Source organism: Sylvia atricapilla, chromosome 6 (genome assembly GCF_009819655.1).
Source record: "Sylvia atricapilla isolate bSylAtr1 chromosome 6, bSylAtr1.pri, whole genome shotgun sequence".
Taxonomy (NCBI): Eukaryota; Metazoa; Chordata; class Aves; order Passeriformes; family Sylviidae; genus Sylvia; species Sylvia atricapilla.
Window position 1 is genome coordinate 21625191 of NC_089145.1, and position 19179 is coordinate 21644369.

The window sequence follows — 19179 nt, forward strand, 5'->3', positions numbered from 1 at the left end:
TGAAAAATTTGATGTACTTGTAGCAACCATTTCTTCTTTTCCTGCATTGCCTACCATGGATTTGGAATGTTGTTAGCCCACTCTCGGCACAACAGGAGAAAGAAGGGCTCATTCAAGTTGTGTTACCTCTAAGAAAGTATTTGTATGCCATCCAAATTCAAAAAAAGTCTTAGAGACATTATAAGAGATAAGGAAGTATTCCCAAAATTTAATGAGAATTTTTTAGGTCTTTTTTGAATTAACTTTGTTCTAAGGAAAAAGTTTGACTGTTGAATCATAGCAACTATAGCATTTGCTTTCACTGGTATTATGTGCTTCTGTTTCCTTTTTTTTTCCTACAGAAACAGTTAGTTGCTCAAAAGATTCATATAGAGGAAAATGAGGACAGAGACACAGGGCTGGAACAAAGGCATAATAAAGAAGATCCAGACTGCATTAAAGCCAAGGTGCCACTGGGGGACCTAGATCTGTACGATGGCACATACATCACCTTAGAGAGCAAAGATATCCGGTAATAAGATGCTTTAATAAGGTGCTTTATATTCTAAGATTTTTACTGAATTAAAAAAAAAAACGGTACCTCTAAATACAAGTGAAAAATTACTAGCACTGACTTTCTTTAGATGGCAGTTTTTATTTTGTGTTACTGTGGAATAAAATTGAAACATCTGCCACTAGTTTTGAACAGGTACAAGGTACAAGTGCTGTTTCCCCCAAACTGTCCCCCTGTCCTGAAACTTTCCCTGTTTCCAGTTCTGCCACTGTTACTCTGTACTGGTACAACCAGACATGTGAATTAAAGTGAAATATGTCATGTAGAAGAGGGTTGAATTTGCTTGACTGTGCTTCCAGTGTTTTGAGCTAGATATTTATTTTAGTGGAAACTGTCTTGACTTAAATTTGAATGAAATTCCATTGATTACCAAGCTGTTGAACTTTCTGGTCGTATTTTGTCCCCTGCGTTTAGAAAGTGAAGGATGAGCAGACAGTGTACTTGACATTCAGCTTCATTGGTAATTCATCTTCAGGAATGACTGTTTTGTTTTAGTTGATTTTTTTTAATCATAATCTCATGAGTACTTGAAGTGGGAAAAGATGGATTTTATCGTCATAAACCTTCATTTGGACTTCTCATCACCCATATTTGGGATTTGTTTGTTTCAGCTGAAGAGTCTGCATGCATTGCCATTTGCCTGACAGATACATCATTAATCATAGCAGTGATACACTAGGTTGACACTCATACATTTTGGAGGCTATCCAAATGTTGGTATTTTCTCTAAAGCAGACAAAATTATTTACTTTATCCTATAGTCATGACAGCCTGATACAACTGAAATCTGGGAATACAACAGAAATAGGCTAATGTGCCCAAACCAGGGATTTCTGTAATGATTAAATCAGAGTACTCTCTGTATCAGCTACCGTACTATCTCTTAGGAACTTGAGCAGTATTTTAATCTGCAGTCTGCTGTGTTATTATGTCCTCAGCCCTGAAGACTATATAGACACAAAGTCCCCAGTGCCTCCAGACCTGCAGCAGCCAGACTGTACAAAAGTTCTAGATCTTCCATACAGTATTCATGCTTTTCAGCACTTGCGGGTAAGTGAGCCAATGCAAGTAAGTATTTTTCCCCATTAGGAAGAGGAATAGAAAACTCCTGCTGGCAGTTCTCACTCAAGGTTGAAAGGTATTGTAATCTTCCAAGACTGTTCCACACTTTTTTAAACCTACAGTTGGGCCCTGATTAAAGTACCTTTGTATTGGAGGTTATACCTGTTCCATCAGGTATACGGTTTCTCTTTTGTTATTTTTGCCTTATTTTAGAGGACATTTTTAGGAAAATGGAGTATTTTGTTTTCATAAGACATTTCATTAGCAAATTGGTAGCTTTCATTGGGACTACTACTAGCTTGTGAATTGTCTCAGTTGAAATTTGGAGAGTGCTGAACAGAGTCTCTAAAATGTATGAAGATTCAAGATCAGAAAATTGTTTGCAGTTTTGTTGGTAGCTCCTAACAAACCTGAATGTCTGTTTGGTATCTGAATGCCAAGCAGTAACCCAGGGGATAATTGTTCCTTACTAGTACAAAGTTCAGCTGCTTTAGGAAGAGTGGTGGGAAAATTTGGTTTGTCAACAGCATTATATGAGCAGATTTTCTAATGCAGATGTAGCGTTAGTGTTTTTATCTTGATATTTATTTTATTGGAAGTCTTCTCATCAACAAATAAAGATTTTCTCACAGCTAAACACAGGTTTTTTTAGCTCTGTTCCTGGGTCTGGATATATTTTTGAAAGAAGTATGTTTGTGCTTGGAGAAGGAAGAAAGAGAAGAGGTGTAGGGATACTTCCATTGTGTGCATGTAACCTGACAACCCTGATTTAAGTGTTTCAAGTGGCCATTAGTGAATTCAGTAGCTGCCAGAGACACAATTCTACCAGAACTGAGTATTTCCCCTGTAGAGCTCACAAGCAGAAGCTGCTTTTGGCTGCTTCTACTATTTTCCTATCTGCAATAATATCTATTATCATCTGTCAGAGGTGAAATTGTTCTATCAGTTCCCAGAGATCTTGAAAGGAAGATTAGATTGTAAAACAACCAAGCCGCACATTTTCCTGGGAGTCATGCTTTTGTTTATATTTCTCTGCTCTTAAGTGTCAGCAAATACCTGTATTCAATTTTTATTTTAGGGTGTCCAGGAAAGGGTTAATCTTTCTGCACCCCTGTTACCTAAAGAAGATCCAATCTTCACATACTTATCGCGGAGGCTGGGAAGAAGTATAGAGGAAATAGGTCACCGTATTTATGACGGGCTTATGAAGGTATGAAACTGTAATCTTGCAGGATGCACAAAAAAAAAGAGTGGTGGAAAGGTCTCACAAGTTTAGATACACCTTATACAAGCAGTCAGATCCAGTTTTGCACATGTATTTTTGGTTTACAGTTCAGTTTCAAAAGGCAAACTGAGACCATTTGCTGTTAGGCAAGTAGAGGCAGGAGAAGGCATCATCAAAGCTAGTAAACAGATATTTTACTGTCATTTTTAAGGACTTAAGTAGTTAGTAGTCTGGCAAGCCACATTCATTGCTTTGTCAAGGTAATAAGAGTTTTTAAACAAGAAATATGGATACCTGAAGAGCAAAGAAAAAACAATACTGAAGTGTGTATGTTTTCATTAAATGTCTTCCTGTAAAATTTAGGGATTCTCACTGAACTCCAGCTAAGACGCTGATGGTCAAACTATTGTCACTTCTCTTTTCACCTCATTTTGTATTTTTACCTGCCTGAAATGCGGAAAGTCTCTTTAATACATTAATATGCTAGTTCAGAGTTCCTAAACGTTGACAGCTGTTGCCAAATGGCAGCTTTCCAGTGGAAGAGGATAGCTTAGAGTTGGTGCTCAGCTTTTCATCCTATAGTGATTGAAGCCCTGATTAACCTTTTGGTTCATGTGTTAGTAGTTGGTACAGTTCATGTGTTTCTCTTTACTGCAGAACTCTTCTTCCTGGGTACTCTATAACATGGCTTCTTTTTACTGGCGAATAAAGAATGAGCCATACCAAGTAGTCGAATGTGCCATGCGTGCCCTTCATTTTTCTTCCAGGTAAGAATTGCTAATAAGGATTTCTTGTCAGATTGCTTTTCTAGTTATCCTAATTAGTAAACAGGTTTTGGTTTCTAAGACAGTATCCTAAGGAATAATCCGTGTTACTTGTTCTTGGCCTCTGTGCTATACCAGGCATATGAATAGTTGAGACGTTTTTCTAGCAAGTGATACGTTTTAATGTGTGATTGGAAAATGAATGTGTCCTTGTGCATGATTCTTATAGTCTTACCTTCCTTTAATGTTAGTTTTTAAATTTTTTTCTTGTTATTTTCTTTTATTCTTTTAGGCAAAATAAAGACATTGCACTGGTAAATTTGGCAAATATTTTGCACCGCGCTCACTTCTCTGCAGATGCAGCTATTGTGGTTCATGCAGCTCTGGATTACAGTGACTTCTTTACCAGCTATTACACTTTAGGAAATATATACGCAGTAAATACAATCTTTCTTTTCCAAGACTTGAAGAAAATTCAGTGTTACTTTATGTTTGGGGGTTGACTTGTAATGCTTTACTTTTTCACAGTGTGTCTTGTGCTGCACGTGCATCTCGTGCTTAGATTCTGTCGAGATACTTTTATTCAAAAGTCTGTCTTTTAGCGAAGGCTTTTATCTGCACCTGGAAATAAATTCCAGTAAAATTCTTCTGCAGCCTTTCTTTAACAGACATTGTGGCTTGAGTGTCAGAAATGACAAGCTGCTTGTTACGATGAAATTAAAATTTAAGTTAATGGCTTCTTTAAAAACTGAGTATGTTTGTTAAATATTACAGTGGCTAATTCTCTCTCTCGGTTATTCTTCAGATGCTTGGAGAGTACAACCACTCAGTCCTGTGTTATGATCATGCTCTACAGGCCAAACCAGGGTTTGAGCAAGCTGTAAAAAGGAAGCATGCTGTCCTGTGTCAGCAAAAACTTGAGCAAAAATTGGAAGCCCAGCATAGGTAAATAAAGTAACCCAGTGGCAGTGCAGTCAAGCTTCTACCATTCTGTTGCAGCAATTACTTACATTTCAAGAAGAATTGTTTTTAAATGTCTGTATTTCTTTGATTATGCAATAGAATTCAGCATTCTTAAAGAATACTTTAAGAAACCTAGAGTTGAAAATGTGCAAGAGTGTAGGAAAAGGTGATATTGTAGAAAGCATTCAAAGTAAATATTCTCTGTTTAATTTCCAAGATCACTTCAGCGAACGTTAAATGAATTAAAGGAATATCAAAAGCAGCATGACCATTACCTTAGGCAACAAGATGTTTTAGACAAATACAAGCTCATCCAGGAGGAACAAATCTTGAGGAACATCATTCATGAGACACAGATGGCAAAAGAAGCTCAACTAGGTACAACTTTTTAGTGTTCATGCTCATTAAAGCAATGAAATATGGCACACACTCAGATAAGTGTCAGGATATAACTTCTTCATATATTAAGATGGCCCTGAGTGGCTCTTGTGTTTTGTTTATTAAAGAGATTGCAGTGTGTTCTTAAACAGGGAATTCTTTTTGAGTCTTTTGGAGTTAGTTTCCTCTGGGCTGACGGAGTAAAGAAAAAGGATTGGCCAAACTGGGGACAGAGAAGGCTGACTGTGTGCTTTGTCTTCTCAGAAACCACACTTCTGTAGTATAAAAAAATATTTTGTCCTCTGCAGGGAACCATCAGATTTGCAGATTGGGCAACCAGCAGCACAGTTTGCACTGTCAGTGGGATCAGCCTGTTCGTTATCACCGCGGAGACATTTTTGAAAATGTGGAATATGTTCAGGTTTGTCTGTGAATTGATACCACTGCTTCAGGCTACATCACATTTGCTTTATTAGCAAAATAGGTTCAACTTTTTCAGGGTTGACGAAAGGGCTACATTTTGGCTGTGGTAATTATAGTGAGAAATCTCTTGTCTCTTTCTTTTCCAGGGTGCAAAACATTTTAATGCACATCCCTTTTGATATTGATACAAACAGAGAGACTGTGAACTATAGAAATACAGAGGGTTTCTTGTAAAAGGCTTTGTTTTATTTAGAAAGGAGAAATTACTTTAATTCAGAAACTTCATTTTAATCCAAAGGCTTAGTTTCCTATGATTACCAATAAAATTTGGTACAAGAGTACTGAGAAATTTTGGAAGCAAGGTGTGTATTAATACTGAAAATCCAGAATGACAGCCACCTAAGCAACACCTCTGCTGCATTAGAACTACAGATAAGGATTATGGTTGCAGTTATTTTGCAATGTGGAGCATGTTCTGAAGTTTCTCCTTAACTCATTTAAGAAATAGGAATAATTATTTTTAATTTTGCTGTTGACTTTGATTGTTTTTCCTATTATAGCAGTGATAAATTCAGATTATTCAGAGAATTCTGAAAGCCATGAGTCTTAGCAATTCTGACTTGATCTCAAGCTGTGCAATCTAGATAAATAGATTTTATTTGCGAAGTTTCTGCTTGGTACCTTTTAACCTTTTTTCCTTTATTTGCTCTTGTGTTTTCATTGTTGACTTATTTACAATTTGAGTATTATTCTTGCATGGTCTGAGTGAACCAGGAAGCTTAAATTACCTTTTTTTTTAATTTTTTTTTTTTTTTTGCTTACCCACATTTCAGCTCTTCAGTGAGGCTTATCTACATAAATGGGAAGGGAAGGGGAAATAACATGGAGAAATTCAACAGGGAGTGTACTGTCTCCTTTATTAAAATTAGTCTTTCTGTTGTTTCTAGTTTGGTGAAGACTCTTCAACTTCTAGTATGACATCCATGAATTTGAATCTTCATGCAAACCAAAGTGTTCACAGCCAGTTATTGCAGTCTTCCCCTGTGGCTCGTTCTGTCATTTCAGTGTGGAGTGTGCAACCCAGCAGAGTGAGTGAAGAGGATGAGCTTTGCCCTTTCACAGAGGAGGGGTGAAAGTGAATCCTCTCCTTGTTTATGTGAAACTTCTTAGTGTTTGGGCTGCAGTTTTGATGTGTGGCAGTACTGGAGAATGTAGCATTCTGAAATTCTTCAACATACAAGCATCTGTCTAGTTTCTCTGTACTGGTTTCTCATCCTTTGGTAGTACTGCTGCACAGAGGGAGGGAGTTGTTCTGTAAACATCTGCTGCAAGTAAAGTGATACAGCTAAGTAAAGATAGGAATTTCAACTGATGATGTTAAAAAAGAAGATGGAAAAATAATAGTTCTAAAGATCTCTGGGGTTTTTTTTCTTCAGACTATCCTTTAATATCTCTTTTATTACCTTGTTCATTAGAATATTTTAAATGTTGAGAAAATAATAAAAAAGAATTCCTTTCCCCCTTAGGACAAACAGCATATTCTTTGGCCTCAGCGATCAGAATGCATGAAATCTTTCCCCAAAATTCCTGACCCAGAAGAACTGCCAACTTATTTCTTACCTCCAGAAAACAGGGGATTCAGGCAAGTGTTGATTTTTAAAAGCTGTATTTGTAAATCTTTACTTTATGAGTGAGGAGCATTTTCTTTCTGGAGAGGATAGATGCAATTAGTAATTGACAGCAGAGAGGTGTTCAGACCTCCTTCTCTGGCCTTTCCACAGAAGGAAGGCATTTTCCTGGATTGTTGTCTTTTCTGTAAGTATAACAGCAGATCCAATTTCATGGTGATTCTTCCCTGACTGTTAGTCCAGGGTGAACGTGTTAAATGCAGACAGAATGAAGATTTAAGCACAAGTCTGAATGTCTTTGTGGACTATATTAACTAAAAAAAAAGTACCTTGAGACAGAGAATGAGGTGAGCATCTGTTTAATAACTAGAGTTAGCTCTTGTATATTACTTACATCCTCTTAGCTTTACTTATGATGACAGAAAATGATGAAGGCAGAAAACACTAAAAAAGGATTAGGAGTGGAAAACTCCAACTCGTTCCTTTGGGACAGAGGTAAAAAAGCAGCTTAGTCATGGAAGAGTCATTAATATTTGTTATTATATAGGTTAAAATAAATGTCTCTGTACTGCAGTAGGACAGATAGATCTATGTGTCCTACTTACTTTAACTTACTAACTACCTAACGTAACTAACTACCTACCTACTTTAGATCAATGTAATACTGTGATACCCTAGTTACTTAAATTATAACAGTGGTACTGAAAAAACCAGTTTTGTTCCACCTGATCAGTGTAATACTAGTATTGAGCTTGTGTTAAAGGTTCCCATCTGCAAAAATCCAGCAGCTTCCTTTGGAAAAAAAACAGTGTTTATCTCAGAATGTTCTTTATATGTAATTTGGCTAGCTCTTGATGTTTTTGAAACCAAGTTTTAGTGTAAAAAAATTCCACTTTTTTTTTTTTGTCACTTATCTGTTTAGTCCTAAACTTCACAGAATCCTTATTAGCATAATATGAGAACCTTCTGTTGTCTCTACTGCACCGTTCCTTGTTCTTGTTATTCTGTGCTTAAAACTGGAAAGTAAAGACCTCCAAAATTACTTTTCAAGGGAAGAGTGGTCCCTGTGTTCTTCACGTTTGCAGTTTGTGTCTCACAGGCAGTCTGCAGTAAGAGACTTAGCAGATTCTTGTATTTCTACATGATGACGTGCAGCACATGCTGTTAATTTGTCTTGGTTCTCTTTATTGCTAGAATCCAGCCAATACTGGATCTCCCAAGAGATACTGTTGAGCATGAAGAAGCACCAGATTGTTCTTCCATTACTGATGCTCGTAATAATGAATCTCTAAACATACTGGTCAAGGAACTAGACACTAATGTAGACTTGAAATTCAGGATGCCAGACAATCAAGCAAGACAAGTAAGAGATGTTTTCTTGTTGGTTCTCTTCTGATTTAAAATCCTCCTCTTTATTGCCTTAAAATGTTACTCAGATCGTGAAAGATTTTGATATTTCAAGGTCATCAATACTTCTGAAAAATGTGAGCAAATCCTTTCTAATAGTAATGGAAAAGGGGTTAATTTGTCTGACTTCTTTCAGATGCTGACCAAAAGCATACAAAACGGGAAATTTAATTTACTCTTTGGAATTACATCTTTCTTTTAAATCCAACAGTCACTTGATACAATTCATTTTGAAGAACTACTGCATTCTACTAAGCTGATAACTTAAAGAATTCATATTGCATTCTGAAGATTGGTTGCTTTAAGTGTCCTCTTTTTAGTACAGTATCTTTATCTTCCCTTTGCTAAAGAGAAGATTTAAGGAAACAAGTGTTGAATGGCCCTTGTAGATCTTGATGTAAAATTTATTCAGTAGTTTGGGGAAAAACAAATCTTTGTGTTCCAGATTTTGCATTCTCGTATCAACAATGAAACTATTACACTGGCGAAGATAGGAGTGTTTCTAGATCATGCCATGAAAAAGGTATGTCAATTAGTCACATGAGATGAATTCAGAATTCTTACTTAAGATTTGTTTTTATACTTCTGAAGTAGTCAGTGACACGCTAGAAAGGAGTTTATTTGTAGCCTGTAACTGAGATGAAACTAACTTAATAATCCATATTTATAAGTAAAGCAGAAATATGTAGAGAAATATCTAATTCAGCTTAATGTGGACCAAGCAGTCCTGTAGTTGCTTGTTCTTGTTGCAAGGATATGGAGCAGCAATATATTAGCTAATTCTGGCAGCCATTTGCTTAATTGGGAGAAGTAGCTTGGAACTACTCCTCCGTCTGCCACCTCTTCCTGCATGCCTGCCTTGTACTCTTCCTCCTCCTCCCACTACCCTGCTTTTCCCCCTACTCTCCCTCCAAGGAAACCAACCCTGTGTCAATCTTCTGTCAGGATAATTAGCACTCTGGGGCAAAGAATGTACCTCTGTATAGAACCCTGTGGAATGCCACCTCCATCTTGCGTGGGGCCTTTGAGAGTCAAGTGACAGGAAGCATTGAGAGAGACGTTGACTCTTTTTGACATGTCAAGCTGATATTTCTCAATTTAACTTTCTTGTAGAAGTTGTGTCAAGGTATTATATGTAGATACTTTTTTAATCTAAAATCAGTACCATTTACTATGTGCATCTTTCTTAACCAGGACAAAAATGAGCAGTAGGAGTTGATGCCTATTATTATGTTGTTCAGAACAGTCCTGTACATGTCTAATACCTTGCTGTGCAGTGCATGAGTATTTTGGTTTTAACTGTAGTATTCTGTTGCTGTCATGCTAAAAGCCTAAACTTCTCTGTCTGCTGATCTAAGAACAGACTTTAGTCTTACCTGTTCTGCTAATGATAAACCACTTAGAGCAGGAATGCCACAGTTAGTATCATTATATTGGGAAAGACAAAATGCTAATAACTTGCTGAGGATTTAGTTGGAGACATGATTGAGACCTGTGTATGGAGAATAATTGAGTGAGGAGTTTGGAATGAAGAACATGCAAGCAATGTTATGTGTGTGCATTGCAAAACAGGGGTCATTAATAATCTTGAAATCACAGATTATGTAAGAAAGTCCAAACAAAGAGCATTATATTATGTTGATGTCTTCCAGTTCATCTAGAGCCATAGTTAGAGCCCTTCTGTGAGGGTGTTTTTTAAAACCCAGAACAAACATCTTCTTACTGACTAATTCAACACAGTATCACTGTTTAGCTTCCTTACTTCAACTTCATGCTTCCTACACAGGCATGCATTTGGACTTCAGATATGTAGGTAGGACTAGACATCCATTTCAGGTGTTGCTTTTATACTGTAAATATTTTGTAGATTGGGTAATAGAGAATGTTGAAAATATCAAAAACTAGAACATGCTTCTAAATAATTTCAAAGTGCATCTGAAAGTGGATGTTTTACCTATCTCTGTCAACATGTCAGTATGTTTAAATTTTGCTGTTTCTCCTCTAGGTTGAGTGCTTGTTTTTTGCTGTTATAGGTTAAAGAGGAGGAAGGAACATTCAAGGTGTACTTAACACTTCCTCCCTTTTTTCACCTGCCCTCACTTATTGCTTACTGTTTCATCATCTTTAAACAGTATCTAATGCATGCCAGTTGTCAGCTTTTCTAAGACAAATAGATAACTAAATCTAAGAAAAAACAACTCTGAAACCTTAATTGACAGGAAAAGGTGATGTTAGACAGAGGACCTGGAAACACATCTAACTGTAATTTAAAATTGACTTTCCAATTTTAGCATTTTACATAGATCTGTGATCTGTGTTTGTATGATTTTAAGACTGAATTGCCTGACAAGCCTTGCTTCCTGTAGTGAACTAGCTATTATTGCTTGTACATTTTAAGGATTCTGTGGTCATGATACAAAGCATTCATATAAGTAAAGTGTGAGGAACAGCTGCTACTAAATTACAGTCCAGCCTGTAAATCGTGTCCATTTGAGTAGAATGGAGTAGATTGAATAATCTGCTAATAGTCACAGCAAAGTCTAATTTGTATCTAGTTAACAATGTAGTATGCAAGAGTGAGTTCTGTTTGCTTCTTATTAAAGAGCAGGCATTTCTGTCTTCCTGAGATACCTCTTTGTGGGTGTTTTTATCCTTTTCCCTGACTCTCCCATAGCCAGAAGATCCTCTATGGCTTGTGCTTAATGAAGCTGGATTGTACTGGCGTGCAGTTGGAAATAGCACCTTTGCTATCACCTGTTTGCAAAAAGCATATAATTTGGCTCCACATGAGTATCAGGACATCCCTCTGGTCAATCTTGCTAACCTCTTGTTTCATTATGGTCTTCATTCGGATGCCAGCAGGCTCCTGCTGAAGGCTTTGGCCATCAATGCCTCTGAGGTAAGACGATGGGGTTTGTGTTTGCTCAGCAGTGAATGTGTTTCCCCTCATTATTTTCTAAATACATGTTACTTGTGCTTACCTGTGCATGCAGTTCATCTTCCAGCTTGTGACTTACACTGGATGTTAATTTTCATGTAAATTCTTGACTGCACCAGTGGTGATGCTAATTGTTGAGAGTATTAACATCTAGAGAAGTTCTTGTAAATCAGCGACAGACTTCTAGCCTCCCAAAACCTATTACGATCAGCAGTGCTTCCAAGAAATTTAATCCTGGTGTTTGGCAGCATTTTAACCTAAAACAGAGATCTGTCAAGCTGTCAGCATTGTACTTTGATTCTTAAAACCCTTAAAGTAGCATATATGCCACCAAGATATTTGACTATAGACATCTTTCTGTGACACTTGACTTTTTATCTGTACAGTTCTATTTGTCCCTAGGTTTTGTCTATATACATTGAGGAAAACATGTTCTAGTTGTTTGGTGGTTTTACTTCCGACCATAGATTCAAACCAGGTTTTTGTATTTGTGAACAGTAACACGATAAACATTCTGTCGGTTGTCACCTATGTCATATAGACAGTTTCTGTATAAACTGTTTGAACTACTGGACTGGCCAGAACAGTTGTGAAAAGAAAGGGGGAGGGAATGGCATAGCAGGGAACACCCTTACTCTAGCAGATAATTTTGATCTTATATTTGAGATGCTTCAATAAGAAGTTCAAGTGACTTCTTTCCTGGGCTTCTACCTCTCTAGTTAGATTAACAGAGTTAAAACCTGCCAGGCTGCCAGTCACCTAGCACATAAAACAGCTAAAAGCAGAATAAGCTTATTCAACGTAGCATTTAGAAATAAATTTTCAAGTGTTGGAAAGGAATGTAGTCCATTTGGGTGGCAGGTAAGAGTGCAAAAAGAATCTTTAGGAAGAACTGTGCTTGATGGATGTGTCTTAAGAATAACACTTGAAAACACAGCCTTGGAGGGAAGGAAACTAGGAATCCTTAGGGCTGTGCTGTGTGAGTAGGGCTTTTCTTCAAAAATACTAGCAAATCCTGCCTCTTTTACAGGAATGCCTGCTCCTGTTTTTTTTTTCAGGTGTGCTCAGTCCTGTAATACCTATTGTATCAGAAAACCTAGTAGGAGGCATTGTACTTGAATGGTATATCCTGGAATATAATGGAAAGTGAATACAAATTTAAATTAATTACAGCTACTGGAAGTAAAATATGTGCTCTATCAGCAAAAGCAGTTAAAAAGAAAAATAAATCCTGTTTCTCAGCTTGCACCATTTTATGAATGCAGTTTAGTAATACAAGCTGAGTTGGAAAAATCTTCAGCTACTCCTCGGTCTTCACATTTGTAGATAATCAAAGTAAAAAACTGTTTCAGTGAGAAAAACACCTGCTAAATTACAGAGCAGTAGTCATTATTCTAGCGGTGTACTGTTAATGCAGCAGTGTACGGTTAATTGCAGCAAATTACTTTGTCCAAGTGAAAGACTTTTCAGTCAACCAGTAAATGTAATGCTTTACTGTGTGCCTGTATTAAAGTGTTGAGTTCTACCCAGTGAAAAAGGTGTTTATAATCTTTACTTTATAAAAACAAACAAACAAACAAAAAAACCCCACATATTTTAGGGATAGTAGCCAAAAGCAGTAGACAAAAATACTGTTTTTCAAAGAATTGGAAGCCATAAATGTGTACCCCTAGGCTAGTGTGACATTGGTCTTTTCAGTAACCTAGTTTTGCTAAAGTAAATCTGAACACTCTTGGCAAATGCAGTGCATCTGTTCTGCTAGAACACTAGCCATAGTTTTACTTTTTTTGCAGACTCTTAAATTCTGAATTGCCTTTGTGCATTTCCTTTTAGTCCTTTGGTATTCTCTGCAGTAGGCATTACGTTTCTGATGGTTGTAAGTACTTAATGCTTCATTTCAGTTTGTGTGTGTTTAACGGCTGCTTTTTTATTGTAGAAAGATGGAACTTCTAACTGAAACCTATGGTGAAACAGCTTTCAGTTACCACCAATGCATCAAGCTGTTACTTCTTGATTTTAAAAATAGGCAGTGCCTGCTTAAGAAGTTTTCTAAATTCTTTCCCACCAAGTTTGGGAGGGTGTAACTTGACCAGGATTTTTCCTAGTTGGCTTCAATCTTTAACAGTGAACATACTTATACTGTAGTGTGTTGCTTTTCTCTTCACAGCCCCTGACGTTTTTGAGCCTAGGAAATGCATACCTGGCTCAGAACAACATTAGTGGAGCACTGCAGGCCTTCAGACATGCTCTGGATTTGACAACCAAGTGCTTGGAGTGTGAAAGCAGCCTGAAGATGATCCGCTGTTTGCAGTTTTATCCCTTCCTGTACAACATCACCTCTTCTGTGTGCAGTGGTAAGCTACTGCTGAAAGATGGACCACAGGTCAAATAATGTCTATTTGCCTTGGGTGTTGGAGATTTTTTTTCCAAGTTTCTATCCTTTTGCTTTACAGTGCTTTCTGCCTTTAAGAAACAAGGTTGAGACATTGCTTTTAATGAAAAAGTTACAGGTCCATTAAATAATTGCTTGAGGATGACTTCCTGAATAGCTAGAGAACTTCCACTGAGTGCAAATTACTTCCTGACTGTCAGTAATACCTTAACAGCACCACCAATATCTCTTACTGGTAAACATGTAAGTGCACATCTACTGCTAGGCTGCTCAACAGCCCCTTTGTACATCCCTTCAAGTTTTACAGTCAGCTGGATTTGTTTCCTTAAAGCTGAAGAATTTGATGAAGAGCAGTTTAGTTTTAATTCATATCCTTTCATAGCCTTCAATCCTTTAATTCATATCCTGTTCAGTGCTCTCGTTGTCATTTTCTGGAGTTCAATCTTCAAGGAATAGAGTGGCTTGTGTCAACATTATGTTACTTGTATGCACTTGCGATCGTTGCTCTTAACACTTGAAAAATCTGTAACAATGACTTAGAATCCAGTCTTCCCCCCAGAAAATTTAAATATTTTCAGCAGAATGATTTATTGTTATTAATGACTACTTTTTTTTTTTTTTTTTTTTAAATAATAGCTATTAGAGATGGATTCTTTCATTTTATTCAATCCACTGGATATTTTCAGTACTTTGTCTGTACTTGAATAGGGCCAATTTGATACTCATAAGCAGTCTTGAAGATGATTTATTAATATAATTTCTAATCCCTTCTGTCTCAGATTGTTACTAAGGTATCTTTCCATCTAATATTTTTTTTTATTTTCAAGTGTAAACCTCACCAGAGAAATGCTTGTGATTTTTAGCATTGCTAGGACTTCCTCTGAGGATTGTTTAAAATTCCCTCTCCAGTGAAAAGATGTGGAGAAACCTCCTCTGATTTAGCATCTAGAATTGTGCTGTCTAAACAGAGACTAGAGGCCATCCTGTCTCCTGGTACAACATTCCACTGTAGGTGAAATTCCAGGACTGTGCCATTAAAATAATATGACTTTTTATAGCCCTGTGCGTTTTGCTGTGATTGAGAGCCCAGCGCCTGTGCAGAGAAATGAATGCTGTCTGGCTGAGTGGGCTGTAGTGAGTAGTGTAGCAGCCCAACTGATGGATCTCTTGCTGATATCCATAATGTCAACTCCTCTGCTGGTACCTCACAGTGAATCTCTTAACTTCAGATTGCCCTGCTTTAAAAAATCCTAGGAGTGAGCAGTGATGGAACTCGCACATTTCATCACGAGAGACATTTACACTGTTCAAAAAACAAAAAAAAAAAACAAAACAATGTCTGTTTATTTTTAAGTAAGGTCTTTTAAAAGTCTGTAACTCACAAGGTTAAAGTTATTCCAGTCAAACCTTAGTCATAACTACTCTATTTTGAAGTTAAGCAGAAAGCAGTTTAAAAGTGTATTCACAGAACAGAAGCGGTAAGAAGCAGTGGTTGGATCTGGACTCCAAAGTTATCTTTGACATCTTTTGTTTTATATGCTTTTCTTCCTGAAATTTGTCACAATGTAGTTTGGTTGATTCTTGGCTTCTGCTTGCATTGGTTCTCGATCCAGGATGTTCATTTTGAGGTCAGCTGTTACAGCTTACACTGTTTAGGAAGTTTGTATTTCTTGAAGGTGAGGGGAAACCCATCTCAAAAGTGCTTAAGAGAAAAGTGTTATCTTGCCTTTCTCTGCCACCTTGGCGACTGGTTAGCAAAGTGAGCGTGAATATATTCATCTAGTACATTGGAGTTGGGTTTTGGTCAACAAGGAATTTGTGAAGCTGCTAAATCAAGAGGGAGCTGAATATGCCTTAGCATGTTAATGATCTCATTAAATTTTATACCATTATTATTTTATATTTTATTCTGTATTTGTATTATTTGCCTTTTTCTCTTCTTGTCTTGATATTTATTTTTTATTTTTATTTATAATATCCTTTAGTATCCATCTTTTGTTTTAGTGCAAAAAACCTGAAAATACAAACCTAACAAATAGTGTAAATATTCTTTGTACATTCTTGTGCAGAGTGTAAAATAAGCATACTGGTTAATTCAGCCTTGATGAGAATTTGTGGTTTAAGTCCAAACTCAAAATTTAAAACTGGAACGATAGGTTTACCTATCTTATTGTATAATGTTTGGAGAAATATTTTTTCCCCCACTGTGAACTTCAACTGACTCAAGAGTAACCTTGACAGGCTATATGAAAGTGAGATTAAGTCTCCAAAACCAAAATTATTTCAAGAATGTGTACTCAAAAATCATATTTTACACTTAAAAGTATCCTGAAATTTTGGAGCTCTTCTCTTGCTCCTTCAGTCCAAGGAAAACTGTTGAAAAGAGATTACTTTTCACTTGATGGCATGTCATAAAGTATTTTTATCCTTTGAAATCAGTATCTTACGCTGACAAATTTACCAAACATTTGGAATGTCAGATGTTTCTCTGGTTTAATATCTTATTTTGATGAGCATTCCTTCAATATTTCTGAAAGTAACAGCAGTAGGCATCTTGTGCTTTGGGTTGTAGGCCCATGTGATAGCTGTGTTTTTGCTTCGCCTGTCAAAAGCCTCTGTTCATGAAAACTGAACTAAGTAGCGAGACATGGAGTTCCTTGCTCTGCTGCCGTGAGCCATCGGCAGAATCCAGCAAAATGGTCAGTGGGAGTTATATGCTAGCATGAGATGGAATATGGGATCAAAAATCTGAATTCTTGGCCTGATTTTTGATTAAAGTATGTGCTTGGTGTTATTTCAAATAAGTGAAATAGGCATTTTCTCAAGCATGTTGGGACATTTGCTGTTAGCGCAGGACTTTGGAAGTGTGACCGACTAACTCTGACTTTTTGGATGCTTGCTTATATGTTCCTGTCTGTACTGATGCCTAGTACTTTTTTTTAGTAACTTACTTCTGGTATAGATAATTTGTATTTCAAACCCAGGTCACTTCATGCACATGAGAATCAGAATTAAAAATCTCAGACCAACACTTTTTCCTATTTAACTTTTGCCTCCTGTATTCAGGTTTGTATAAATGTTTCTTTTCATTGTAAAAGAATTTCTAAATCTGCACAGGTTTTTGGTGGGTTTTTTCCTTATGGAAAAGGAGGATGTATGTGAAGTGTCCAGAGTTATTCCAACCCTGTAACCTGTGACATGTATTTTAGACAGCTGCAGGAGTTCGGGCAGTTGCATCTAATATAGATGCTATACAGCAAGAGCCCGCACAGTGCCTTATTCCCAAATACCTGAGAAAAAGGGTAGAAGGCTTCATTCCTCCAGCATTATCCTATGGTGATCCTTCTAGAAGTGACTTGGCAGTGTTAAGGGTGTTGCTACACCTGTTATTAGGTTACTGGCGAGTCGGTTCCTGAAGCAGGTTAAAAAACTTCGGATTGCTTGACAGATCACTTCAGCAGCTGTGTCTGACACAGCTAACAGGACCAAAAGATGTATGTTACCAAGTATAAAAATCTTAATATGAAGAACAGGCTCAGCTCTCAAAGGTGCAGAAATGAAATATTTGGGCTGCTTATTAAGCTAGTAGAGAAAGCCAGTATCGTTTTTGTCTGATACTGGGTGGCGCATTGCTGAGATTAGTCTTTCACACTTTATGGCTTAAAATACTACAAGTAGCTTTTGTCAGGTATTAAGGTCTGTAGAGGAACTGTCCAGCTGTGGGATTGTTCCTGTGGGACTTGACTGGCTGATGTAAACATTCACATGTTTCCCAGCCTTATTAAAAAGGTTACAGAATACAACAGCCATATTTTTAGTGTGATGGTCAGCTGACCATTGAAACATGCTGTTTTGTTAGTTGCTGTTGAGTAAGACTTTTCCTTCTATGCGTAAACAGAATTGTTGGCTGGGCAAACACAAGTCATTTGTACTCATAATATTTTTATCTGACTAAGCATCTTCCTCTGACTCACAGTTCCATTTGCTTATGTGCTCATGCACTTCCCATTCTTTTAGGCAAGACCAAAATTCAAAATCTTATTAATAGACTGATGCCATTCAAAACACGAAACATGACTTGTTTCAGTCTTCAAGTTCAAGTCTCACTATGTTTCATGCTTGGCAGGATAGTGCTTTCACAGAAGGCTTTGTGCTGCTCTGTGGAAAGTCGAGGGAGCGTGAGTTTGTTATGAATGTATGTGCGTGCCACCAAGAATCCTGAATCCTTGTGTGTAGAGGGAGTGTTTGTGAAAGCCATTCATCCTTCTTCCTCAGAGTGAGTTCTGTCGTGTGGATCTGCTTTAGGCGTGGCTTTAGTGCCCTCTTGTGGTGCCACATCGAATCAAAACTGATCTATTTCCCCTTAAACTAAAACACGGGGAAGGTGCTTCAGCTTATATGTGGATGGATTTCCCTTTATCCCCCAACACTTAGCTTCTTGCAAGTACAAGTAAGTTAAAGATAATGAGCTTATACCTTTAAGCAAATTGACTTAAAGGGGAGAGGTTGACCTGAAAGGAGAATCTCTGCTTGAAACTCTAATAGTAAGCTTATGACAGATTAAATAACTTCCTTAAATCAACATCCCAGTTTAAGCCTCTGACACTAGTTTGACAGCTGCAATCACTTCAAGTCCTTCGAGTGATTTGAGATACACAAACATTAAGCAAAAGCTTCACATAATTTTCTTTACAATAATGTGTTAAGATACAAGGATGTGAAATACTTTTTATTTTTAAATGCACCTTTCACTTAACTCAGTTATTCCCTCCCAGTTATGACTGACTTGATAGTCCCAGCAAGACTACTAAATTTTTGTTCCATTTCCTATATATTTCTAGACTAAAATGTCTAGATGTCCTAGACATTTTTATCATAAAAGTAATTTCCTCCTTCTCAAGCTGCTGTGTCTTGTTCATCCAAGGAATCCTTATCACTTACAGTGTTAATGGTGCTACAGTAATGTTAATGGAATAGCCTAAGATGTTTACTCTTGGAACAAAGAATATTGAGCTTAGCTCAGAATTTAGTTGTGTTTTAGTTGAAGCAAAAGGCCAGAATCTATACCAATTATATGGGATTCTGAACCGAGCACTTCTGTATGTTTAAAATTTCAGCTTTTTCTCACCTTGATTTGCATAGTAGAAGGCAGAATTAGTGCTCCTGAACCTTATTAAGAATACTGCATGTGTTAGTACTCTTATTTATCTTATAGTTTGTGAAAGGGGTGGGATCTGTGACTGTTTGTTTCTCTGTTGATTTTACTTTCTCTCTTGCCTTATGGTAAAGTTCATCGGTATGAACAGAAGAGTTAACACCAGTAGGGTTTTTAAACAACAAGCAGAATTCTGTGAAGCACATGAACAGCGTGTCAGAGCTCTCAGAAACACATCATGGCAATAATTTGCCTTGGTCATTTAGCAGTAGCATAGACAAAGTGGATTCT

The 19179-nt window shown here is 37.1% G+C and overlaps 1 protein-coding gene across 1 annotated transcript in view; it reads left to right on the forward strand.

The window, feature by feature from the left end:
• TTC17 (tetratricopeptide repeat domain 17) overlaps positions 1 to 19179 on the forward strand; it is a 55616-nt gene that overhangs the window by 14150 nt on the left and 22287 nt on the right. Inside the window, exons 3-16 of the mRNA XM_066321053.1 lie at positions 342 to 511; positions 1492 to 1603; positions 2694 to 2825; positions 3498 to 3607; positions 3897 to 4041; positions 4410 to 4549; positions 4785 to 4945; positions 5254 to 5366; positions 6316 to 6456; positions 6895 to 7010; positions 8191 to 8359; positions 8849 to 8926; positions 11078 to 11302; positions 13509 to 13695. Of these exons, the coding sequence (XP_066177150.1) occupies positions 342 to 511; positions 1492 to 1603; positions 2694 to 2825; positions 3498 to 3607; positions 3897 to 4041; positions 4410 to 4549; positions 4785 to 4945; positions 5254 to 5366; positions 6316 to 6456; positions 6895 to 7010; positions 8191 to 8359; positions 8849 to 8926; positions 11078 to 11302; positions 13509 to 13695 (1999 nt within the window). The remainder of the gene's footprint in view (positions 1 to 341; positions 512 to 1491; positions 1604 to 2693; positions 2826 to 3497; positions 3608 to 3896; positions 4042 to 4409; positions 4550 to 4784; positions 4946 to 5253; positions 5367 to 6315; positions 6457 to 6894; positions 7011 to 8190; positions 8360 to 8848; positions 8927 to 11077; positions 11303 to 13508; positions 13696 to 19179) is intronic.